Below are 19586 nucleotides of genomic sequence, written 5' to 3'. Positions count from 1 at the left end.
AATCTCTTTGACATTATTTATATATAGATCAGAAAATGAGTTTATTTTATGAAATATTTTCAAAAATATGAAGAGAAATGTATTAAGAACATAATTTCCTATAGACCTAACGAGGCTTTGAGTGCCAAAAACAGAAGACAAGCTGCATCTCTCTCCTGTTTAAAACGTTATACAGTTCTGTTATTTCCCCTTCCTTCTGTCTTAACACAAGGCTGGAATAAATTATTTTGATGTTGTCTATGTCACATGTTAAGAGGATGAACGAGGACAGTGATGAGGTGTCCTGAGTTGTGCAATAGACATGAGGTTCAAGGTGGGGGAGATTACGGGGTTATGGACTATTATGTTTGCAGACAACATGTGTGAATGAGAGAGACGGGTGTAAGAGTAGCATGAGCTGAAATCCCCGTCCTGGCGTTGTTCCTACATCATCATAACGATGGTGGTCAGGGAATCAGCGTCACAACTGACCAGTGATGTTGTCTGCGCGTGCCGTTGGCATTAAAAAATAACCAAAAATTGGCTAACACTAAACCAGACTTGATAATATATTTATTCTATTGTATAAATTGTATGAAAACACTTGGACTGCAGAGCATTTGTTCCAGATGAAAGTTTTATATAAACAAAGGAATTAAAAAAAAATCCTATCATATTGCAAAACTATGACAACAACATGATTCATCAGCTGTAATCAGGGGCGATTCTAGGATCAGAGCTTTGGGGGTGCTGAGCACCCAGAGAGCTGCCCATCCAGGCAAGGTAAACTTTACTCATCACAATGAGACTTCTTCCCCGTCTCTGTCAGTCCCTGCATCCCTAAATGCCTCCAGTTGTCCCGAGTTCTGTCTGACTGCCTCCTTGGTGCATTTAAACCCCTGTTCCTCCCTGTCCTCATCATCTGTTGTCTTCATCTCCATTATCAGTCATCATAATTTTACCCTCTCTGTGCAAGTCTGCAAATTTCTTTATTAAATCATAAGTTTCTTAAATTCATCAAGTCTCTCTGTGCCTGGGTCCTCGTCACAAAACATGACATCACTGTTTTGTACATTTTAACACAATTTAATCCCACATTTTTGAAAGAATAGCAAAACACTTTTTTGAAAAGTCTGTAACAAAACCATCAAATCTGATCAAGGTTATTAAAATGCTGCCAAAGAAGAATGGATTGGAATTTTAAAAAAATACATATCCTAACCTTAATTACTGGGGAAATATGATAAATGATGCTCATAGTGAGTAAAAAGTAAACTGTGTGCATTTTTTGGACAGAGATTCACTTCTAAAGTGTATGTATAATACAATACAGATACATAAAAAATACACTCCAAAAATAGAAGAGTCCTTGAAATATACAAAATATTATTAGAAAATGGAGACACTTGGCCTTTGGTACAATGTATACAATGTATGAAAAGATCTTTACTGCAGATACTACTATGGCTCTGCAGATTTTTTCTTTTCTTTTAACCTATGTCGCCTCACCTTGAGGTTGGTAAATCTGTCTATCACATTTTGGTGGTCAAGTCTCTCACGCATCTCTTTCTCAACTGACATCACAGCCAGGTGCTGGAGTCTGCTTTGACCCACGGTCCTTCTCAGCCAGGTATGGAGCTGACTCAAGACACTAAAAGACCTTTCACAGCTACAGCTGCTAACTGGGTTTGTTAGGGCAACCTGAATAACAGTTTTCAGTGTGGGGAAGATCTGATTATCCAGAAGATTGTACAATGTTAACATATCTGGAATGGCACCAGCCTCACTCTTGAGCTTTATAAAGTCTTTGGCAACCGTGACTTCCTCTGACTGAAGCTCAATATGGTAATGCAGTGCCAGGGCTGACAACCCAGTTTGTTTTGCAGATTCTGTATAGCAGCTTTAATATAGGGACAACACAACTTCCAGATTGTATGAGTTGTTTGTATTAGTTGTTTGTCTTTCTTTTTCTTTGCCAGTTTAACAGTTCCTGTTTTGCCTGTTAGTACTCCCTGTCTGTTTTCTTACCTGGTACTTCCTGATCTTGTACTTTGTCCTCATGTTCCCCTCTTTCCTCTCTCCCTCTTTGGACTGACAATCTGTACACACACACACACACACACAACAGGAGTTATAAGGTTAATGGGCATCCAGTCAGTTAGCTAGTTAGTACCTTGGGTTCAATATCTGCACATGCACATATGGCAAAATAAGCAGTTTCTCTCATTACATTTCAAACAGGACAGTGGTAACAACAGCAGGCTACGGACAATGTTAAGTTTTAGATTTTAAATAGGCTGTATACATTTCAAAGAGATCAACAGGGCAGTCAAATATCGCTAATTTTACTACAGAGCAAACATCGTCGGAAAACACGTTTTCAACTAGGGCTGCCACAAACGATTATTTTGATAGTCGACTAGTCACCGATTATTCTTGCAATTAGTCGACTAATCAGATCATCATCCATTGGATGTACAGCGTACAGCTTATTGCACCAGCAGCATCTGCTCTCATATAACTATCATTAGCTTACAGCTCTAAGTGTTTAAGGTATGTGCTAACTAAAAATGAAGACAAGATGATAGTTTATTAAATTTTAATGAAATTTGCAGATTGTTTCGGTGAAGTTTAATAAACTCCTTGCTATCTAAAATATAACAGGACACCGGAGTAAATTCTCGAGCATCTCACACTTCTGATAATCAGCTGTCTGCTTGATGTTTATTCAGCTGTGTAAAAACTATAACTTTAATCTCAGCCAAACCGATTTACTCAGGAACAAATAAAATACAAAAAAAAAAAAAAGCCAAACAATAACATTTTTAAGTTATCTAAGTGACTTATATATCATGTTTAACCTGAGTAGCGAAAGACGGCGGTGGGTTTGAAAGCGATTTGCCGGAGTCCGGTGTTCTCACGGCTCTAGTTAGCCTAGCCCCCGGCTAGCTATCGAGCTAGTGGCTAACAGGCGTCTCCGAAAACATCGGAGCGCTTTTGAAAATATGTGGTGTCTTGATAAACTGAGCAGATATTTGAGGTTTACACAGCTACATTCTCGCCTGAAAATATGCTAAACGTTTATTTTGTGACCCAGAAAGAATAATAAGAGTAATATTAAAACTAACTAGCTGCCGCAATTGTTGGAAACTGAGCTGGGCTGCGCTATGAATTCTGGGACACAGCTTCTTCTTCTTCTTCGGGGTTTAACGGCAGCTGGCATCCTTGTACATGCAGTGCTGCCATCTTCTGTTTCAGTCCGTTATTACACTCTTAAATTCTACTACTTGTTCCTGTGTCTTTTGTGATCTTACAAAGCTTCAAACGACGCGTCGACTATTAAATCAGTCGTCGATGATTTTGATAGTCGACGTAATTGTGACTAGTCGACTAATCAGCCCTATTTTCAACACAGCAGGTTACCTGGTGTAATGTTTTTCAGTTAAAAAGAAACATGGTCTGACTCCTACCTAACTATATAAAGACTAACTGAAAGTTAAATGCAGCTATTATGTCCTGTTTTAAGCCAGGCACTTCCACCTCTGCTCCGCTGCGTCTCAGCCACCATCGCTGTGGCAGCAACGGTGCTAAAGCAAGTAGGAGAGAGCCGAGCTGGAACAAACCATTTTGGGAGGGGGGAGGGATATCTATACTTTTGTTGTTAAAATGTTCCATCTCAATTAAGTACTGTATGCTTTTTATACTTTTAGTAGTGTGTCCCACAAACAGCAAATATTTTCAAAAAAAGTAAGACATCTTTGGGGGTGCTTTGATTCATTTTGGGGGTGCTGAAGCACCTCCAAAACTGGGCTAAAATCGCCCCTGGCTGTAATGTTGATGAACATTATTATGATAATGTAGGTACAACACCGAGGAGCAGACACAGAAGTCCCCTCTGGACCACAGCAGAGGATGTAAAGAAGCTGGATTATCACATGAAGAAACAAAGCAAGAGCTTTCTGTAAGGAACCAGTTTCCTTTCATTTTACATACGAATTTCTTTTTAATTTATAAAATCTCCCCCAAAATAGTCGTTTCCATTAACCTAATAACATTTCAAGCTTCTACTTGTCCCAGAAGACCGAGATAGATTTGGAATTTAAAAATGATCCTTATCCTGTAGAGGGGGCTGTTTAATGACTGTTGGACTGTGTTAACGCGCTGCACATACTTCATTATAAACTTTAAACTGTAATAAAGTGCAATAAAAAAACGTGTATTTTCTCAGCAGAAAGTGTCAGTAAAGCTCAAAAATGAGCACACTTTTAATTTTAATGGTGACATCATTTCTGTAATAAAAGTACAGACAATCTAATAGAAGTTTTTAATATTTTCTCAAAGTTTTCTGTCTTTTTTCCTCTTTAAAAATGGGATTTAACTTTATTCTTAAAATGCAAAATTAAAATAAGTCCTGTAATACTTCTTTTTTCTTAATGTGTTTAGCTGTTGTTAATTTAAAATGAATTTAAAATGCTGCGTTTCATTTTAAATTCTATTATTTGTTGTTAAATTTGAAATGGTGTACTGTCTTAAATGCTCTATCATTCAGTAACGTAATATTTTAATTTAAAAGTATGCTTTAACTCTCTTTAATTTTTATATCAGGTTTTACCTTATTAAATTATTATTAAGTAAGTAAGTAAAATTTTATTTGTATAGCAAAAGATCACAAAGTGATTCACAAGGTATAAAACAAAAACAGACAAAAGTTAACAAAATGCAATTTTAAAAAGATGTGTTTTTAGTTTTTGTTTTTTAAAAGTAATCACTGAGTCTGCAGATCTTAAGTTCTGAGGAAGAGTTCCACAGTCTAGCAGCCACAGTGGCAAAAGCTCTGTCTCCCTTGGTTTTCAGCCTTGTGTGCTGAATAACAAGTAGATCCCCGATCACAAGATCTCAGGGATCTACTAGGGACAAAGGGCTGAAAAAGTTCAGTGATGTAGGCTGGTGCTTGTCCTTGAAGAGCTTTAAATGTCAGAACCAGAATCTTAAAATGGACTCTACAGTGCAGCTGTATAAGCAACGGTGTTACATGAGAGTATTTCGATGTTTTTGTCAGAAGCCTTGCTGCAGCATTTTGGACAATCTGCAGACGCTCCAGGGAGTTTTTGTTTAGACATGTAAATTATGTGAATTACAGTAGTTCAATCGTGATGAAATGAATGCATGAATAACAATCTCCAGTTCAGTATGAGATACTATGGGGCTCAATTTAGAAATGTTTCTTAAATGATAGAAGCATGACCGAACCAGAGATTTGACGTGTACATCCAGGGTAAGAGCAGAATCAAAGGTTACCCCGAGGTTCCTGATAGACGATTTCACAAATATTGAAAGAGGACCAAGAGCATTCATTATGTTAGCTACATGTCTGTCTGGAGCACATACAAGGACTTCAGTCTTTTCTTCATTAAGTTGGAGGAAGTTGTCAGCCATCCAACCTTTGATGGATTCTAAGCACACATTTAGAATCTGCAGCTTAGAAACATCTTCAGGTTTAAAAGATATATATAGCTGGATGTCGTCTGCGCAGCAGTGGTAGCAAATGTCCTCAAAGGGGTTCAAAATATGCTGGAGAGGAAGTAGATATATTAAAAACAATAAGGGCTCCAGCACAGAACCTTGTGGCACACCATAGGACAGGGAAGTGGAAGATGACCTGTACTTAGAGACCGCCTCAGAAAAGTATCGGTCATAGAGATACGAGGAGAACCACTCTAAGGCAGATCCAGATACACCAACCCAGTATTTCAGCCTTTCAAGCAAAAAATGGTCAGCGGGGAGTGTGACTGCAGTAGGGAACAGGAAACAATAGAACATGTTTTATTGCATTGTCAGAAGTTTGATATGGAAAGGAGACAACTGATCAAAAAGCTGGACGATATGGAAGTGAAGTTGGACTTGTTTGATTTATTTCGCGTGAGCTCTATAAGTGTAAGTTATCAGGCTGTATTTTGGTTTTTAAGGCGAGAAGTTCGGGAGAATTTGAATATTTTATTTTATTTATTTATTTTATTTTTTAATTTTTAATTTTAATTTTTTTTTTGTCATTTCGGTCCACACTCCACACCAGTTGGTGGCGGTAATGCACCATTTTGCTGTTTGCCAACCGCCAATAAACCCTATACGGAAGAAGAAGTTTTCGAAAGGCAAGGATTAATATTGGAACTCTATTACCCAGAGTGCCTCATGTGTGACGTAGGTTTTTCAGTTAAAAACATCCTGCCTCCTCGGCTCGACCGTTAGTGGCGCTGAAGCTAACGGGAGCGGAGGGTGCAGTCCTTCTGTTGGTCGTTTCTCCGAAAACTCATAAAAGAACTCCACATTAGGAAGTAGGCCGCTCAGTTTAGAGATAATGGCGGAAGGAGACAACAAAAGCGTAAACTTGATGGTAAGTATGAAGCATTTTTAAAACCCACTATGGCGAATTTAAGGGCTCGTGCTCGATGTAGGCGTGTTTGCAGCACGAGCGTTAGCCTTACCCGTCGCTGCTAATCTGACGGCGCTAACACTACTGTGGTGTTTAGAGATTCGTGTAAATAGTGTGAACTTTGCACATGCGGGCAGCTGAAAAGTCTAAGCTAAGCGATTTAACCCTGATCGCTTGTCCGTCCGTGCTGACCGCAGCTAACCGTAGCTAGCTGACTAGTTAGCATGCTTATTTTAGCTTCAGCAGCGGGGACGCTTCCTTTTTGTGGAGGTGCTGCCTCGCCCTAACGCAGAAATCATTTTAAAGCTTTTAAAAAAACTGAGATCGAGTCATCACACGCTCATTCGACGTGGTTTGACAGCCTGTGTTTGTCCCCGGTTATTTCTACGTGTAGTGCACTGTCACTGCGCCGTCTTATCACCAAAGATACACACCCTGTTTATCAATTTGCTTCTCAAATAGACTTCTAGGCCACAAAATACACAAACTGAGAGCCATATAAAGGAGTATTGTTACATTCAGGTGCTCTGTGCGTGAAACAGCAGGATAAACACACATTATATGACTTTAAAGGTGCTGGTTGCTCTTCCAGAGGTAGCACAGTAACGTCACCTTTATACTAACTCCTGGAGAGACTGCCCTCCTGAGTACACAATCCCCTCAGATTACACTGATATCACACAGTTTGATGGTCAGTTAGGTAATGTGTAAAGGTTTGTTTGTGTTCAGGCCCAGGAGACGGCCCAGCTGGAAGAGCAGCTGCAGTGCTGGCGTGAGGTGATCCTGGCTGGGGATCAGGTCCTGCGTTGGGAGAAGCCCTGGTTCCCCGGAGCGCTGATGGGCGTGACCACCGTGCTCTTCCTGTGAGTCTGCTTCAGAGTGGGCGCTACACAGCTGGCACCACACATTTCCTTCCTCTCAGCAGGGAGAGGCTGGCCACATCTTATATTCAATTTTTATAGTTTACATCTGCCAGTGACTAAAAGCAGCCCGGTTTGAACTCAGATGGGCTGAGCAAAGTAAACCAAGGTGGAATTACTCAGATTTATTTCTTCCAGTGTAAAACTAACAGTACAAAGTGTTATGTCTTTGGTCAGGTATTTTTCTGATTTAATCAGCAGTCTGATGGTTGGTTGACCAAAGATTTGCATCACAGTATTTTAAGATTCTGTAAGATTTCTTACAACTGTTGTGTGCAGGTGATTCTGTCTCCAGGTAAAATCTTCTCTCTTGGAGTATCTCTGCTCGTTTCCCATCCTTCAACTGTCTGCACAGAGGCCTTCCTGTCTGCTAACATACTGCTAGAATTGCGCAACAGCTCTAGATGGTGTAGTTTAGGATGTGTAACGTGTTAGTGGTGCACAGCAGCCATTTCTATCTTTGCCCTGTGGAACTGCTTTGGAGTGTTGTCTGCTTTTGTTAACTTAAATGAGTCGTATAATTACAACCATGAGTGAACAGGGTGCAGAGCTAATACAGGTCCACATTCAGTGTGCGGCTTCTGGTCAATACACACACACACACACACACACACACACACTCTGTCTCTTATTTAAACCACTAGAAAAACCACGGTAGACATTTTAACAGTTTATTGTAGCGTTCAAGCTCAGACCATGATGTTGTCAGAGGAGCACTACGATTAGAAAACTGCTAACAAACAGATGTTTTTACAGTTTTCAGATCGATGAACCAAAGAAATCCAAAACGACAATTTTGTCAGTCAAACTCGACAAGTTGCACTACTCTCTTCCACACACTTGTGCTCTTGGTTAGTAAAGCAGGCGTCACCACAGAAAGAGCAGCAGTGTAACCATCCTGCGGGGTGAACTGGAGGCTTTGGCAGGCTGATTCTTGAGGCCTGATTTATTACTAATTAAGATAATCAGCAGGCCTGTAACAAGTAATATAAGCCCACACTGATGTAAAACGAGTGTCCTAATTACAGTTTCCAGCTGGTTGTCAGAACGCTCAGCTTAATGTTAATCTTTTCCACATTGTTGAAACACAAAGCAAAACAATGCAGATTAGCTTCTGCTAAATGAGCTTATGTTGGGCCGTTATTGGGCCATTCCTGAAATCTGCTGAAGGTGAATCCAGACTCGCACACTGCTGCACTGCTTCTGATGCCTTCCTGCTTGTTTCACACACCCTCAGTGTTCATGTCTTTCAGCTGCAGGTGCTTTGTACGCTCCAGCGTTCATGAGCAGAGATCCCCAAATCGTAACAATCGTAACAAAATAAAGGCGTGATTTTAAACGATGTTCAAACCCGTTCTGCCTGTTTTGTGTTCGTCCTCCAGGCTCATCTACTACTTGGACCCATCGGTGCTGACCGGCCTGTCCTGCACCGTCATGTTGCTCTGCCTGGCCGACTATCTGGTGCCCACCCTCGCCCCCCGAGTGTTCGGCTCCAATAAGTGGTGAGAGCTCTGTCGTATTTGCTTCGCCCCTATGTAGACAGGTTTTCCTGTTTTGTCAGTCAGTTCTGAAGCCTTCCTACATCACTCTGGCTTCAGAGATGACCTCCAGCTTTGGTCTTTGACTCAAACTGAGTTGTGAAAGAGGAGGATGTATATTATTGCAACGTTCAACAGACTTCCACAGGAGGAGGGAACTGTGGATGCTTATCAGGGTTTCAGGATCGTTCCAACTCAGTCTTAACTATGAGCGATGCAGCTTCATATGACTTTGTTTCTGTGTCTTTGATTCTTTTTATTTCTGCAAGTCAGAAGTGATGAAGCAACAGAGAGGGTGATCTCAGATGGTGTAATGAGAACAGCTGTGTGAGTGAGCACAACACATGTCATGGTCTAACTGGACGGTAACCAGTTAAAGAGTCCACTGAGGCGGAAGCTAATAAATTCTCAGGCAACATGAAGCTGAAGGGAAAAGGTGAGCGGAGAAAAGGAAGACGTAGGGTTTAAAAAAAACAGGAGGGGGGGGGTTTCCCTCCAGCTGTGTTGGTTTAAAGCAGTGGTGGTCTGGCCTGCTTTAGAAGCCAGAAACAGTTCATGTCTCACACCGGTTTTGTTTTTAATTACTACTATTTAGGGCTGGGCCATATCATACCGTTCACAGTAATACTGCTACAATGTTGGGCAACGATAAGAAAATGAAATATGGCGATAGAATATGGGTAAAACGCGCATGCGCAGTGCCCTTGTTTACGTGCACATGGCGGAAAAAGCATGACGGAGAATGAGAAGAGCGAAAGCGGATCGTTAAATGAAACAGATGAAGCAGAACTGGTTTGTAAAAATGCTGCAACTTCAGTGGAACTGGTTCAGCTTTCGTCAGATACACAACAAAGCACTATTTTTGGTAGAGCATGCTAGCGGGCCGTCGTTATTACCGTGTTTTTGGAAAATACGGCGCACTTAAAATCAATCCTTTGATTTTTCTGAAAGTCGACAGAGCCCCTTATAATCCCGTGTGCCTTATGTATGAACTCTGGTTGTGTTTGCTGAGCTCAAAACGATTTTATGTGCACGGCGCTCGAAAATCTGTCAGATGTTTCAGTACGACTTGATACCGCTTGATGGATTGTCGGAGCATTACGGCTATCGTAGGCGGAGCCTCGCGGAGTGATACGTGCTGTGCTTCAACATAATATTACCGTATTGTTTTTTTTTCTTTAAGTGTTGTGGATATTATACATGGTTATGCTGAGGATATGTCGGCCAGTTTCCACTGGAAATGCCTTTTGGTTAAACTGTCAGCGAGGAATTTGCATTTGCACTGTTAAACTTTTATATAACTTTAATGCAGATAAAAAAACAGCTGCTTGTTTAAGTGAAAATACAGTGATTTTTTTTTTTTTTGCACTAATAAAGTTGTGGAGTTGTAAAGTATTTTGTCTGGTGTCAATTATATCGTTATCGCAAATTTTCAAATGTATATCGTGATAAATATTTTTGGTCATATCGCGCTGCTCTACTGCTATTTACATGAAAATGGGTCCAAGCTGAATTTTGGACCATCCTAGTATGTTTTCGGAGGATGGTCATCAGTAAGTCCACGCGACCTGCCCAACAAAACGTGCATGTGTAGGTTTTGAAAGCCTCTACAGAACTGACTGTAAAATTGTCCCGCCTTCATAATGAGAGGGCGGCTCACCTGGAGAGTTAGTTGGTTAAGACGAGTTGTAAAGCCTGTTGGCTGCGCTGGACCTGAAGTCCTCTCATCCTCTTTGTTTGTTAGTAAAACATAACTAGATTATTAGAGACCTGCAGCCAAAGCGGCGTTTCATTTACAGTTCGAGGTAAATGGCAGACTGTCCCGCGGCTTCACGAAGCTTCGGCAGTAGCCAGTACTCGGCGAGCAGCCCGTTGATTCAGCTGTTTGTGTTGGATGGTGACAACCGGACACCCAGGATAGGATAACAGCCTTCAGCTGGCACGGTGTGCTGCACGTCATCCTCCAGCTGATAGAAAAGCTTGCATCAGCAGAGCGTGACCTGCACTGCTTCACACTCGACACAGCCTCCGGGTGATGATGTACAGTTTTTGAGATTTTCGCTTGTTTTTAATCTACCACCGGGGGCTCGGTTTATGTAGGGAGATTAAAAAGCCTGTTTCCATTTTCGGTTACAGCCTCGGGATGATGAGCTATTTGTCTGCAGAGCCTGACAAATGTCCTTTGATCTCACTGAGACGGCAGAAAGCTGGCGTATCTGTGCGAGTCTGTAACACGAAGCTGGTCACGGTCCCCGTTTGGCTCCCCGACAACAAGGACTGAAATAGGGAGCGATGGCGAAGCAGAAAATGGAGGTCACTCTTCCCAGCTGTCCGCGCTTGTCCTTCACTGTTTGAGCTCTTTAGCCTTCACAGCAGTGCGGCGTGGGATGTGGTGTTCCAGTTTATTGGCTGTGAGGCAAATTATGGTCAATTGTTGTTGGGTGATTCCCAAACAGTGAAACTTCCACCTGTCAGTGATTTTGCTTATTTGTCTTACTGAACTCCAGAATGTGAGAAAGTTTGGAACGGAGCTGGTTTGTGCTGCGAGCAGCGCCGTGCTGAGTCATCGTAGTGATGTCGATGGGCAGCACCTCTCCTGTGTCTCCTTTATGTTTTGTTAGGTACACTTTTATAAATGGAGGATTCTTTTCTCCTGCATCTCATCCAGCTGGTAGCTTGTGTTCAATGGACCCAGTTCTTCCCTTGATCAGGTTCTTGGTTCTGGTTCTGCTTAAGCTCAGAGCAGCACAAGTTGCAGTCAGCTGGGCTGCTAAGCAACCGCAACTCAGTGCTGTTACCTGGTGACAGGAGGAGGTTGGGTGGACCTCCTCCTGTTGTAGGTTGGATTTTCTAAAGCAGAAAAGGAGGAAGTTTAAATATGCTGAGAAGCTGATATTGAATATTTTTGCCCCATGATCTGAAATATTTGTGCAGCTGATCATCTGTGAGTCAGCTGATCGTTTCAGCTCTAATGGAGCTTAGATGTTTATTAGGTCACATTAAAAACGTTAATGCAACAACACTGTTTTTTCTCTCATCGGTTTAAATAGTGTGTGTGACTCACTGGCTTCCTCTTGATGGTGAGATTAGGAAATGTTGGTGAAAACCTCTCTTCAGGCCCGAGCTTTAACTCAGCAGAAACTCTGCAGCCAGGACCGTTGAGCGAGTTTTCTCATTGTCTGTAACACCTCGAACTCTGCTCCTGCAGGACCACCGAGCAGCAGCAGCGTTTCCACGAGATCTGCGGGAACCTGGTGAAGACTGAGCGCCGCATCGTGGGCTGGTGGAAGCGCCTCTGCACCCTCAAGGAGGAAAAACCCAAAATGGTACGCTCAGAGCTTTCGCTTTGATCCCGACCCCTCCAAAAACCAGCATTTTTACAACATAAATTCCTCATCCTGTATCTGATGTTGCAGCTCAACGCCTCACTGTAATAGTTGTAGTGTAATCAGTTGCGTCTTGCTGGTCTCAGCCATGCTGTGTGTTTGTAGTTGGAAGTTTTTGACCGTGTTGCAGTTGGTGAAGAGGCACAAAACTTTCCACCATGTTCTCAGGCTCCAAAATGAATCACATTCGCACAAAGTTCTGATAAGCTGATCTTTGTAGGCTAGCTTAGCGTGCCCAGTGAAGGGGCTGTATCTGATTGGCTGCTGAAGCCAAGTCCCAAAAACAGTCTGTGACCTTTGCTTTTGGTCTGAGCAGAGTTAAAGTCTAACTCGCCCTGAGCTACAGGGAACCTGAATGAATCAAGTAAGCTGCAGTAAATGGAAGTTTTATTCCAACAGGGAGCTGTCTCTGTGCTCCAGATAAAAATATCAGCTGATCTGACTTTGCTGCTCCACTTAGCAGACCTCAAACTGGGTCACAGGCAGCCAGAACAGTTTTTCACGGCCTGTTTGACTCGTTCTCATCCAGTGGCCGTTCTGTCTCTTCCTTCTGAATGATGACTTGCTAATGAAATTGAGCTGGATGTAACCTGACCTCCTGATCTCCACAGTACTTTGCCTCAGTGATCAGCAGCCTGCTGGCTGTGGCCTGGATCGGACAGCAGGTGCACAACCTGTTCCTGACGTACCTGATCGGTGAGTATACTCTCACTTAACTACAAAAAGACGGTTTTGTTTGTTGCCACTGTTATCAGCCATGTTTCACTCATATTTTGCGGGTTTCCTTCCTGCGCTCTCTCCTGCTGGCTGCTGTCCAATCACACGCTCCTTCATGTCTCAAATCGTTGAGCTGTAAAGTCACTTTTAATAATATGTTTAGGCAAACATCTGGTGAGCGGTTCAGGCCCGGTGTGACTACCAAAGGTAAAGCACTCGTAGCTCGTGTGTATCAGTAATCGGGTCTCACTGTAAACACACTTCAACACCACTCTGACATAAAGACACACGTCTTACTGTAATGCCACATTTTATTCTAAATGTGCTCTTCACAGTTTGTTGTTGTGCATTAGATGTTTTTGCACAAACTCCACATCAGGTCAAAAACAAACTCCGATGTGGCTTCAGGGGTTTCTGATAGACGATGAAGGAGAGCGAGCTGAGGGTGAGCTGTGTTCCCGGCTGCCAGGTGAAACTCCCGCGCTCAGCTGCAGACTAGTTTGGATGATGCCGGCCGCCTTTAAATGTCCTCGGGCAAGATACTAACCCCATGTTTGCCTACTGATTTTCTTTTTTTTTTTTCATTTCGTGTGTGTGTGTGTGTGTGTGTGTGTGTGTGTGTGTGTGTGTGTGTGTGTGTGTGTGTGTGTGTGTGTGTGTGTGTGTGTGTGTGGACAGTTAATACTGTGAGACTTGTGTCCACCTCTTGGTTTGGCTTCCTCTGCTGTGTCGCTCCAGAACACAATGATTTATAACCTCTGTGTAATCCTTCGCACACAGGCTGAGGTGGACTTAGTCTTTGACATTTTGCTGAAGGCGTGCCTGCAGACCCCGCCCACCTTCATTCTGTTTTAAGAGATTTCGGTTTTAAATTGACCTTAAATGGAGTTTTAATGAAAGGCCCGAGGCTCGCAGAGTGTTGGGATTAAAATGAGAAATCTTAATTGCTCGTCTCTGCTCTCGGGTCCTTCTTTAAAACTGCTTTGGCTGAATGTGGAAGTTGAGCCTTTCGTGCATTTTCTGCAGACAGAAACTACGTGACCGAAGAGGAAGAGGCACTCGTGTTCATCAGCAGTTTTAAATGCTTCTGTGTTCAAGTTAATTTAATGGCTGATATTTATCTTTGATATTTGGCAGGTTTTTGCATGTTTGAAGCTCTGCGTGTGGTCAGCAGGCTCTGTCCATCAGGGGTATTTATTCATTATTAATGGGCTGATTGTGGAACGTGCAGTAAAACCTGAAACCATGTCTCACTGCTGCAGAGGGCCAACACGTCTTAAAGCTGCCGGGGGGGGGGCTGTGAGTGGGCTAATCCCCACTTACATAAGCTGAGACATGTCGAGAGTTCCTCTGACAGAAACCGAGCAGAAAGGCAATCGGAGGTCATGTGACTGTGGGTTTTAACCTGGTTGCTCTTCAGGCTCGTCTGGTTAAGCAGCTGCTTTCATGTGAAGACTTCATCTGCCAGGAGCGGGTGGCGTGCAAGCAGCGGCTCCTCAGTCTTTCTTAAATTAGTGGCTAATGATCCTCAGGCTGTGGTGTCAGTGAGTCACTGCTCAGAGAGCTGAGTGAAAGCTGAACAAGTCACTGATTGTTCTGACACGAACAGCGATGGGGAGCGATGCCAAGTGAGCCGTGAAAACCAACGCAGGTTTTCAGCCGATGCTGGCTCTGAAGGGAAACACTGATCTGACAGAGTGAAAGTATTTTTGATATCGGGCAGTCTGCAGAATGCAGCAGAACCTGAAACCATCGACACGCCGTCACTTTGTCACTGCTGTGATTGGTGGTTGGAAAGCTCGATGCAGCCACACTGAAGCCGTCCATTCAAAGCGATCCTGGTGGATTGAAACCGGACGCCTCATCATCCCGGATAATCCTCTCCGGTCATTAGACTGAGCGCGTGCAAAATTAACAGTTTCATTAATTTGACCTCACAACATGAGGTGTTCTTTCTCTACTCGAGCACAGGCGCTGCCCCCTGGTGGCAGTTTAAGAGCAGTTTTTTTTTTTTAATCTGTTAGTTTAAATTATGTTTCAAAATAAGAGCCTGCAGGTGTTTCACTATGATGGATTATTGGCAAGTAAGAAAATTAAAACTAAAGCCACTTTCACCTTTGACCTTCAAACAGTTGGGACAGTCAGGTTTGGATGATTTCATTTCTCTCACAGGAGGAAACTGTGGTTTCAGACGCACACAGGCAGCGTGTCAAAGTTCATCAGGCGCCATCTGTAAACGTTTCAGCGCTCGAAGCGTCCGATTGAAAATCTTTGCACACTTTTTTTTGTTCTTCTCGTTGCAGTGAGCTTCCTGCTGCTGCTGCCCGGCCTGAACCAGCACGGCATCATCACGAAGTACGCCGGCATGGCCAAGAGGGAGATCAACAAGCTGATGAAGCAGAAGGAGAAGAAGAACGAGTAGATGAACGTTCGCAGTGAAGAGGGGGAATCTCTGCAAGACGAGAAAACGCAACAGGACGATGGAAAAGTGAAGAAAAAGGAGCAGGAGTTTAAAAAGTCCTCCTGCTGCCCGGGTCTCTGCACTTTGTTTTGATTTTCACAGTTTCATTTCTCACACACACATTTAAACCTCATCACACACAAGGTTTTATTTTGCTTTTGAATTAACCTGCCATGCATGCTGCCACCAAATGAAGGTGATCACACGTGGAAATGTCCGTCGAACGTCATCCTTCTGTTTCTTAGATCAGCTGTGCTTCGATTGAAGGCGTCGATGCTTTCAAAGCCATTCCCTCTACTTAGACTACTGAGCAGTTTGTGTAGCGTTGCTGCCTCATTTTAACCTCAGACAGCAATGATTTATTTTTTTTTGGTGGGGGGGTTAACAGCAGGCCTTTTTACGTTTTTGTGCTTCTTCTGCTTCACTTGTGTTTGAATTTAGTGCTGAAAACAAAACTGGATTTGAAGCGGAGCTGAAACTGTTCGTAGAGACAGGCCTACTGCTGTACCGCTGCTAGCTGGACTCTGTTAGTGCTCGGACGAAACCCCACAGTGCGTCGGCGACGTGGGGCGTCTCTGTAAATAGGCCCCGCCCTTTCTTCTCTGTCCTTTTCTTGTTATTTATGTGTTCGTTTCTCCTCAGTCTTCTTATTTCTGGTATTTCAACTCATTTCATTGTTTGTTTATTGGAGATCTTTACACACAAATAAAATGATTTAAATGAGATTGTTTCTTGGTCTTCATGTGTGTGACCCCTGCCCTCCTTCCACACCTGCACTGTCCTTACCTGTGCAGCCACAGTCATGTGTTTACCAATCACGGTAAGCTTTGATCTGGTGGCTGTACAGGTGACAGCTGAGGACGCTGTGTGTGTTTGTGTTTATTTCCAAATGTATCTGGTTGGCAGCACACCTGCACCGTGTATTCTCTCAGGACCAAACCCCTCACAGCTCCACAGTGATCCGACCCACTGATCATTGGCACGTTATTGGACCACAGTGGGAGTACAGGATTGAATATTTGTCTCAGATTTGACGCCTTTATTGTTGGTTAAACTGGGTGGGGGGCTTTCATTAGTGGGTTAGGACCCTAGAATTCTGGGTCCAGTAGTGATATTTGGATGAGAGGGTGCTAGCATTAGCTGATAACTTAGCACAGACCTGCTGATTAGTAACACCCAGGATTTCACTAATATTTCTTGCTGTGTCTGCCTCACAGCAGCCATATTATTGGTCAGATGATGCTATAAAAATGCTAGCAGCTACAGCCACCTGTGTCTCACCTGTCCGGCTGTAAACGTGTTTGTTTATGCTGTAAAGTTGGCGGTCGACTCCCTGCTGGAGCCTCTCGTGGGCTTTGGATTTTAGTCTTTCTGTGTTTTCCTGCCCATCTGAGCCCCTTCAGCTAAAGTTTACTTATTGTTTCTGTTCACCGAGTCCTGGAGGAGAAATGTTGTTCCTGCATCATATAAGGATGCTCTGAGAAGCATCTGCAGACCAGAGTCCTGACAGGGTTTGTACATTTAATGGAGGTTTCCTGTGGCGTTACTTCCTGTCAGTAGAGTCTGCACGCAGTACAGTCCGTCTCCCAGCGTCTGGCCGCCCACAGCTGCTGATCTCTGGACCGTCTGCTGGACTTCCCCGGCTCAAACTGCTTCGGTTTACCTGCAGACAGGGAACAAATGTCCAAACAGCAAAGCTAACTAAAAATCAGTTCATTCCTCTGTGGATTACTTTGAAAGTATTATTTCTGTGGTAGTCCTCATATTGTATGCAGCTATTACTGGTAGTTTTTATGTTGTACACAGCAGAGATTAATTCTCCTGATATTCTGTTTTTGCTGCAATTTTCTGTACAAAGCAGGATTGCTAAAACTATTTGCCTGTTAAGAAGCCGATACGACTTTTATGGCATTACTGTGGCTGAGTGCACCGCTCAGAGACGGCGCTGCGCGGTCTGTTATTACTGTGACCACAAGGACACAAGCTGTGAGCGTTACCTGTCAGGATGTCGTGTCGGTGCCGCTGTGTCTGTCTGCCGCTGGCCTGCAGCGACGAGCCGCTGAACTCCGGGGTCGTGTGCTCCGTCCTGTAGGTGCTCTGGCACTCGGGTGGATGATGCTGATGATGACTGATGAGCTCTCTGATGGCGCGGCTGCTTTTATACCGAGTCCAGAATTCCAACTTTGGGTCGACTCTCTGCAAGAAGCAGAAGCTGGTTCTGTCCTTAATATGTAGTCATAATATTTCATGACAGCCAGTAGCTTTACTTTAATTCATGTATAAGTTATTTATTTTAAAATTTAGATAAGTCTAAAAGAAAAAGTTGAAATTAAAGAAAAGTCTCCCAAACATAATTTTAATTTTAACTGAGGGAAGATTTGGCATTAACTGATTTCTTCCCCTAATAAAATGCTTCTAATGCAGGTAAATGATTCACCAGGATGGTCATGTGACAACTTACTGAGATAAAAGCTGGGATGAAAAAACTGTGACTACAGAAAGACAACAGATCGAAACAACTCAGAGCTCTTAACTGTATCAACACAAAGAAATAAAGCAGGTTAATATTTCCTCATTCATGCCAAGGCACAAAAGACGAGTTATAGAAATATGATGGAAGTAAAAATGTAAGTAGATAAAAGACTTAAAACACTCCAGAGTCTGTCTTTAACCATCTGAAAGACGGTTTTCCGCCTCACCGGAGTCACGTGCTGGGGCGCGTACACCTCTTTGCTGTGTGACTGCAGCACACTCTGTGGCGGCGTGGTGTTGTCACGGAGATCCAGCTGGCTCCGGTGCTGGAAGCTGGGGTCTCTGAGGCGGAAGACGAGAGGACGTCCATCGGCCGACCTGCCGGAATAACTCTGACCAGGAGAAGAGGAGCGGGAAGGGCTAGAATCGTACCCGAGAGCTGGATTTGTAGGACGTTTAAACTTATACATTACTGACATGTAGAATAAAACCCATTAGAACTTGTATTCTATTTTTAGTGAAAACATAAAATCTAAGAAGGTAGAGATCGACTAATCAGATGTGAACTGTAGAGACTGTGGATGCGTGATGATCCACACGAGCAGCGACTGTACGGAGGAGACCCCACACTGGGACAGACCTGAGTGTGGGTGGTGGTGTAGCAGGGCGCCGTGTCGCCCAGGCTCAGGGTGCTCTGATGCATGGGTCTCGGGCTAAAGCGCTGAGGTTTACGTTGGCAGCGAGGACCACAGCGGGCTGAAGCCGGGCTGAAGCCGTCCATCATCTCGGTCACAGTGCAGTCGACCTCTGCAGCTCTGTCAGGCACAGGTGTAGCTGCAGCTTTTCACTGTGTTTGTGCAGAAATCAATAGACCTGCTTCTTTGAGCATAAACAACACTTCACTGTTAACACTTAAAATTTCATTCATCTACATTTAGAATAACAAAAGGTAAACATAATCTTACAGGTACAAACCAATCATCTAATCACAATTAGATTCACACACCCTGCCACTCTGTTAGGTACACCTGTCCAACTGCTCAGTGACAAATGTCAAACACATGGCATCAGCTTGTGTGTGTGAGAGAATGCTCTTTTTCTTTTAAGTGCACATTTAACCACCTGTTTTATTAAAAAGTCAAACTTAACAGGCCCAAAAAGACAGAACCAGGAAACAAAAGGTAAAATATCCAAAAGTCTCTTTTGGAACTTGGACTTGAGCAACTTGACTCAAGTCCAAGTTCCCAGACTGCTGAAAGTGACACAACCATGGCAACCCCCGCAGACAAACTGCCCGTTTCTTCCTGTTGACAGTGAACATGTAGTACAATCACAGATGTGGTGACCTCAGCACAGTCACCACACAGGACGCTCTCATATACAGAAAACTGACAGAGATGTGTTCGGTCATTACAGCAGGAAGCACACCTGCTCTGTCGTGACTTACCTGTGATAATGAAGCTTGTTTCTGTGGAAACATGTTGCCACGGCGATGAAAACAGACGGGTTTACTTTGACATTTTCTCTCAGGATTATTATCATTATTTTTATTGTTGTTGTTATTAAAATGATACTGTATTGCTATAATTACTATTAATCTACTACTATTTTGTGTTATAAGAAGTCACATCTCATCACATCTTGTGATGATGGACCATTTTCCACCTGACATAAAACTAAACA

At 43.2% G+C, this 19586-nt stretch overlaps 2 protein-coding genes across 2 annotated transcripts; one reads left to right on the top strand and one right to left on the bottom strand.

Annotated features, from left to right (window-relative positions):
- Positions 1-6203: 6203 nt before the first annotated feature.
- Positions 6204-16154, top strand: arl6ip1 (ARL6 interacting reticulophagy regulator 1). The gene is made up of 6 exons (XM_085157890.1): positions 6204-6370; positions 7139-7272; positions 8712-8831; positions 12076-12193; positions 12865-12949; positions 15274-16154. The coding sequence occupies exons 1-6, from the start codon at positions 6335-6337 to the stop codon at positions 15390-15392; spliced, it is 612 nt and encodes a 203-aa protein (XP_085014016.1). The 5' UTR covers positions 6204-6334; the 3' UTR covers positions 15393-16154.
- On the bottom strand, positions 15531-19468 carry LOC146519426 (uncharacterized). Its single transcript, XM_085157889.1, has 5 exons — positions 19351-19468; positions 18544-18750; positions 18131-18295; positions 17429-17627; positions 15531-17094 (listed from the first exon to the last, which is right to left on the bottom strand). Exons 2-5 carry the CDS (start codon positions 18685-18687, stop codon positions 16985-16987), a joined length of 618 nt encoding a protein of 205 aa, XP_085014015.1. The 5' UTR covers positions 18688-18750; positions 19351-19468; the 3' UTR covers positions 15531-16984.
- Between the last annotated feature and the right edge of the window lie 118 nt (positions 19469-19586).

This window comes from Neolamprologus multifasciatus, chromosome 4 (genome assembly GCF_963576455.1).
Source record: "Neolamprologus multifasciatus chromosome 4, fNeoMul1.2, whole genome shotgun sequence".
Classification (NCBI taxonomy): domain Eukaryota; kingdom Metazoa; phylum Chordata; class Actinopteri; order Cichliformes; family Cichlidae; genus Neolamprologus; species Neolamprologus multifasciatus.
Note: the sequence above shows the minus strand (reverse complement) of the source record. Positions and strands in the feature narration are given on the sequence as shown.

Coding starts and splice junctions, on each gene's coding strand:
- arl6ip1 (XM_085157890.1), top strand. CDS start 6,335: ATGGCGGAAGGAGACAACAAAAGCGTAAACTTGATG. Junction 7,273..8,711: donor GTGACCACCGTGCTCTTCCT/GTGAGTCTGCTT, acceptor TTCGTCCTCCAG/GCTCATCTACTACTTGGACC. Junction 12,950..15,273: donor GTTCCTGACGTACCTGATCG/GTGAGTATACTC, acceptor TTCTCGTTGCAG/TGAGCTTCCTGCTGCTGCTG.
- LOC146519426 (XM_085157889.1), bottom strand. CDS start 18,687: ATGATGGACGGCTTCAGCCCGGCTTCAGCCCGCTGTGGTCCTCGCTGC. Junction 17,628..18,130: donor CGCCCCAGCACGTGACTCCG/GTGAGGCGGAAA, acceptor TGCTTCTTGCAG/AGAGTCGACCCAAAGTTGGA. Junction 17,095..17,428: donor CCGACACGACATCCTGACAG/GTAACGCTCACA, acceptor CCCTGTCTGCAG/GTAAACCGAAGCAGTTTGAG.